We start from the raw sequence: 6577 nt of genomic DNA, 5'->3' as shown, positions 1-6577 counted from the left end.
CTTTCCCTGATGTAAGGCAGTTTTCAATCACTTCTAATCACGCATTTTTCTGTTCTTGCCTTTCCCCCTCATCAATTTAAAAAGCAAAGCATACTTGATTTAGACTACTTTTAATTAAAGGGCCTCTTTCCTTATAGGTTTTTCCTGATAATATTAGAAGTACCTTATAGTGCTCTTGGCTCCTCCTACACTATCCTCCTACTCTGATGTTCTCTACAGAAAATGCGTGCCTGGTTCTCTAGATTTTTCTTGCATACTTTCCATTGACAGTATCTTCTGGAAGTCTTTCTTTATCCCAGGTATTTTCTAACAATTACACTTAAAGTGCACAGGCTACATTTTGCATATTTTAATGTGTTACATAAATTTGTCTTTTTTTTACATATTGAGTTGCAAAGGTTCAAAACCTCTAAACAATGAATCCTCTTTTTGTATTACCAACAACTCCCTGGTCATGAAAACAAAATGTACCTTGACATGTACAGTGTCTCCTACTCAGCACCAGAAGACTAAGAAAAGCAAGAAGTAAATGAAATAAACAGGAATATATTAAGAAAGGAGAGAACCATGCTGAGCTGCACATTAGGAGAAGAGACAAGAAATAAATTTGCTTAAACACAGTAAACCATATGATGGAGAAAGCAGCAATTCTTCATAGTAATTCTGCTATGGAGGTGTTTAGACTAACAGGTCACAAAATATACAGGAGAACTTGTCTCTAGCAACAAATAAATACTCAAACTATGGGAAAAGAAATTCCAACCAAAAATCAAATAACGAAGCATCTCTTCCATGAGTGAAGTTCTCGGAAAGTAACCACTTGTCATACCCTTTATGACACAGTAGGAAGACTGTCACTTACCTTAAACATGGATTTGTTAAAAAAAATCCTACCTTGCTGTTTTTCTGCATCCTTACTCAGGAATATGACATGCTTCCATAAATGGCATTGTCATTATTACTTGCAAATACTTGTAATACGCAATTTAATCACTTCTAAAAAATGTTACTAATCCAAGTATTAGGATCTTCCCTTTAACTCCAACTCTGTACATATGCTCATAATTTTCAATTTGCACCACTTATTACTCCTATGTTTACCTATGTACCCAGACACTGATTGATCTTTTAAGGGATTGCAGTTGACATGACCAAATGATTTTTGAGCCTGGAAGAATTCATCAGCTGCTCAGTTTTCATCAGAATTGATATTCTGATGCCTTGCTAATTTTGGAAATATATTTTGAATATTATGTATTATGCATATTTATTGACTGCATCATCTGTGTTTCTTCATCAATGACGAGTACCACACAGCAAGTCAAAGGTCTTTTAACTTTTCCTTACCAAAATGTATCTCCTTAAGAATATGATATCATAGAACCTAGATCAGTGTTCATCTCTCTTGTCACTGATGTGCATGTGGACCACTTCATGTCCAAGCACTTTTTAGATTACTCTTCACTGCTAACACCTTGCGCATCTTTCTGAAAGTACTAAGGCTACCTGCATTTCTGTTTAGTCGCTTAATTTTCTTCTGATTAGAAATGAGTCATTCAATCTGGATCTAGACTGTTTTTTAAGAAATCAAACTACCCTTCAGTTACCAAGAGCTGTACTTCTTTTTCTAGTATCTTATTACTTGTTTTCTCAACCTTGTTTGTAATGATTTCTCTGACCTAACTTTACCCAGCTAAATGTTATTCGCACTATCTCAAACTAGGCATCTCTCATAAGAGTGGGATGAATTCCCAGCTAGACGTGCCTGTCTCCCTTTATTACATCTAAAAAGAGCACAAACACCTAACAAACTCAGCTAATATATAGCCTGGAGCAAGTAATTTGAAATGTTAAAATGGAAAGTGTATAGCATTAGTTTACCCACTTGTCTCCTGGGAGACATGATGAAAATATATATATGCTTTAATGCATTCTGAAACTCCAGTGCAACCTCAAAAATGAAATTCCCTAAAATAAAATCTCCTTCTCAAACCCTCCTGGAACCCCCTATCTCTGGGAAGGTGCTTTTCAATTTAATGGTGCATTTTTCTTATTGTAGAAGCCAGGTCCACACGAATTCATTAGGGACATCATCTTTTTTCTTTCTCCTGTCCACTGTTCACTGTGTTTGGAGAACCTGAACTGTTACACTTCATCCACTGATGAAGCCAGTTTTGCCTGTCACTTCCACCCCAGAGCTTCCAAAGTCTGTCAGTGGACCTTGTCATGGAGCATGCTATAATGATTTTCACTTCGTTAGTCACCTGCACTGTTTATCACTCTCCCCTTTAGTGGTCTCTGGCCTCATTATCAGTTCACATTGTTTTCTGGAAACTGAAGAGTTGCTAACCGGTTACTTTTGCTCTTTTAAATTATTCATATTGATTATTTTGACAAATGTGATGTATATGTTGGCCTGGAAATGTAGACAAAGCAGAGACAACTGTAGACAAAGCACAGTGCCTACTACAAGTTATATGGTGCATAACCTTTTTACACATTGCAAGCTGCACAGAACAAAGAATATATTTTTCTCTGTGTATACAGCACCTAACACACCTTGAAGAATGTTTTAATAGTATTACTCTCAGGTGGTAATCATCTCATGTCTTCTTTGATAGCATCCCATGTACATCTCAGCAAATATGGCTTCTTGCTTATTTGAGCAGCCTAACATTTCAGCTTTAACTCTGCCTTCTGGAAAAGAGTTCTCCACTGGCCTATCAGATTTTCCTAAAGAAATAGACTATTTACAGATTTTATTGCCTTTAACTGTTATATTTACTTCTTACATTTCAACCAAGCTATTGAGGGAGTACAACTCTCAAATGCTAAACTCAGTTAAAGTACTATAAATGTTACATATTTCCTAAAGATGTTTATGCAACACAAATACAGGATAAGATCTGAATTCAGTGAATTAAACCTACTTTAGGATCTTTAGATGCTCAGTTCAATAAGGTTGGGTTTTTAATAATTAAATCATTGGTAACGCAGAAGTGCACAGAATTGTTCTCACACAGTCTCTCACAATGTTTACTATCTCTGTTTCCAAGGGCTTTTAATAGCATCAACCTTCCCCCTCATCAAGACTTTTTTGGAACAGGTCACTTACTTTGTAATACGGTCAATGTTAGCAATTTGCTTCTGGTTCCGGATTATTTCTATAGCTGCCCAAAGATGCTGGATAGCCTTTGTATCTGCCTGTCGTCTCTTCGTTAAGCGTGCCATGACCTGCTTACTTGGTCAGCTGCAGCCAATAAACAAAAGAGAATACACCAAAAAGTTAACTGTGAATTATGAATGAGACAGATTACACGATGATTATATTGCAACAAATACGATTACAAGAAAAAATATGTTGTCCTATAGCAATTCAATTTGGATATAACAGCATGCTTTCTTGTGCTTAAAGAGCAGTAAAAAGCAAAAAAAAACAAGTTTACAAGAACCCCTTTCACATTATGTAATCTCTATGGAAGACGAAAGGTGAGCAGTAAAACATATCAAATCAGTATCAAACAACTCAACATACCAAGCTGATTATGAAAAGTCACTTAGTTCACATCTCAGTATCCTAAAATTTGGTCAGAATGCAAAGCTATTCTGGCCTGAAGCTTCCACAGGCTACTTGTATTTCCTGAAACCCTTAAAAAGGGCATGTGGTACTTGACTACATCACATAGTGTAAGGATGAACTCTGACACAGAGAAAAAACTGGACCCACACTTCAGCACACAATGCAGTTCTCCGAGTATTACTTTCATATTTTTATCATTTACATCTATTTAAAAAAATCCATTATATAAGCAGAAACTACAAGTATATTTTCATGGATGCTAAATGTTTAAAAAATATTTCGGAGCCATTCCATTTTCTTTAACATGCTAAAACCCAAAAGGACCAAAGTGCTTCTGATGGCATTTACCCATCTAACCAACCCTGAACGGGAACATAATGAGCATCTGTCTTTGTTTACAAATTTTCCAAAAGCTCGAGGCAATGAGTACAGATAAGCCATAAATCGCCTACAGCTCTACTACAGGCACCGAATCCCTTTTTAAAAGCTTAACGATGCATTTTGATCACTAAATAACTTTCTTCCAGTGCCACCACTTTCTCAATGAAAAAAAAATAACTGATTTATGAGTGTTACCAAGGTCTATAATTCATTTTAGAGCTCTGTCCTCGGGATGAACTCTGTGGTATGCATGTGGATATTTGTAGCTAGTAGAATATTAACTTCAGTAACCCAAAATAATATAAAAAATGCAAAAACATTTCACCATCTGTGCAATGTTAAAGATGAGAATTTAAGTATTAAGTGTCCCTGCTCTCAAATTCAGAAAAAATGAAAGAGGTTTGAGTATTCCATCAGTTGCAGCAATGTAATTTTCAAGTCCATGGGACCTACAGGTACATGTCAAAGAGGGCTGGCAAGTTTCAGATCCAGGATTAGCTCAGCAACATTCACTCACTCTACAGGTGTAATGAAATGAATGAAACCATAACATAATTATGGATAAGAAATTATTTAACAGCATTATACTTAATGATACATAGCCCATTTAATGGAAAAAAACTAAGGGGAAAAAAAAAGATGATGTGAAGTGGTATGTGAACATTCAGGTCTGTGAGACACCTCTGGCTTCAGAAGATAGCAAGGCAGGGCAGAACAGAGCAGAGAACAAGATGTGGTGTGGTCACACATTGATCCCACATTTCTACTTTAGAAATCTTTTCCCACTGGGATTTAAAGCAAGGGCAACTGGATGGATCTCCCAGAAAAGAAAGGCCAAGAATACACTTTTGAGGGAAGGATAAGAGGGAATGTGACAGACATACAGCTAAGAGTGACAGCAGTAGATAGCATCGTCTGAGAATGATTCAGGGAAAGAAAGTCTCTGTTGGGAAAATGGAAAAAGACACAACATCCCTGTGAGCCCTCTGCATTCACTTCACAGAACACAAGGCCATTACAAGTAAAAAAAAAAAAATCCTCTTAATTTGTGAAAGAAACATATAATTATTCATGGAATTCAATTTTTAAGAGAAATAGCTTTGTAAAACACAAACAAAGGTCAGGCCCTACCACGAAAAAGGAAAATCTTTACACTCCTATTATCTTAGCATAAAACTCCCTTCCTAAAACCGAACTGACTGAAAGTGAAATAATTCTTTCTATTCCAGGTCTCTACAAACTCTGCTCTGAAAGCTGTCAGACGATCCGACAGGCCGGACCAGGGGGCTCCTGACAGCATCACATCCACACGCGAGGATCGAGGAGGAAACTCATCCTTCTTGACCTCGATATCAGCGCGAAACAACAGACCAGTTCCCACACTGTTCTGTAATAAACGCAGCGGGTCATGTTCTCCCAACTCCTTCACACGGAGCCGTTGTTTCTGGCAGCCTGGCATATGGCACCGGGGGGTTTCCTCACACACCCGAGGGTCCCGGCACGGGGCAGAGCCCTGGGGAAACCATCTGCAACCTCTGCACAGCCCCATGGCCCTGCTGGGCAGTCAATGGAAAGGTTGACCTCGAGGATAAGGAATTGCCCCTTGTGTCTGCAGGGCGGGAGAAGACCGTGCCCAAGGTGGGGAGAAGGAGAGGGAAGGAGTACAGTAATCACCAGCCCCTGAAGCCCTGTGGCTGCCAGACAGCACAGGAAGGCCTCTCTCTGCAAAGGCCCTACAGGTTCCCCATTTCCTTTGGAATAAGCTTTTGGAACAAATTCCCCTACCACTCCCCTGCCCCATCCTTAGAGTGCTTGCTTGGCTTGAAGACCACACATGCCATGACCTGTGCCATTGCTAACTCCAACCCACAGGAAAAGCAGGTCACATCAAGGAACCAGAATTTACCCCCTCAAAATGCAGCTGGTGTGGATGGTTCCTCAAATGGCTCTCTCCTGGCTGGCCTCCTGCTCCCACGGCTGCACACACTGGCACAGCCATGGCTCTTGCCCCACTTTGTCTGGAAATAATACCAGTAAAATTCTGACACGTGATATAACAATCACACCTGTTCTGTTGGGTTTTTTTGTAAGATACAATAATTTCAGTAGGCATTCTGCCTTCAAAGAATGTATGTTTCATTTTTATAACTTTGGTTTATTATTTAAGGGCACTTTTGTTAAACTCAAGACTTGAGACTCTACTACTGAAATAGCAGTTCTTACACACCATACTTCCAAAACTACAAAAATAGGGTGGGTTTTTTTCAAAAGCTCAGATGACTTTAGTTTTATTTTAATCTTTTAATTGCATGGTGTAGAAAAAATAGAGTCTTTTTGCACTACAGGAAAAGATTAAAAGATTGTGGGATATGTCTTGCTGTTCATTGCAGCCACTGTTCCTCCATAGAAATAGCAGTTCTTACACACCATACTTCCAAAACTACAAAAATAGGGTGGGTTTTTTTCAAAAGCTCAGATGACTTTAGTTTTATTTTAATCTTTTAATTGCATGGTGTAGAAAAAATAGAGTCTTTTTGCACTACAGGAAAAGATTAAAAGATTGTGGGATATGTCTTGCTGTTCATTGCAGCCACTGTTCCTCCATAACTAACCACA

At 38.3% G+C, this 6577-nt stretch overlaps 1 protein-coding gene across 1 annotated transcript in view; it reads right to left on the bottom strand.

The window, feature by feature from the left end:
* Window positions 1–3231, bottom strand: part of ZMYND11 (zinc finger, MYND-type containing 11) — a gene marked incomplete at its 3' end in the record, with an annotated part of 33621 nt that extends 30390 nt beyond the window's left edge. Inside the window, exon 1 of the mRNA XM_009080565.1 lies at window positions 3116–3231. Within this exon, the coding sequence (XP_009078813.1) occupies window positions 3116–3231 (116 nt within the window). The remainder of the gene's footprint in view (window positions 1–3115) is intronic.
* Window positions 3232–6577: the final 3346 nt, after the last annotated feature.

The sequence above is a fragment of the Acanthisitta chloris genome, unplaced genomic scaffold (genome assembly GCF_000695815.1).
Source record: "Acanthisitta chloris isolate BGI_N310 unplaced genomic scaffold, ASM69581v1 scaffold37038, whole genome shotgun sequence".
NCBI classification, from domain to species: domain Eukaryota; kingdom Metazoa; phylum Chordata; class Aves; order Passeriformes; family Acanthisittidae; genus Acanthisitta; species Acanthisitta chloris.
The sequence above is the reverse complement of the archived record's forward strand: the minus strand, read 5'-3'. Positions and strand labels throughout refer to the sequence as shown.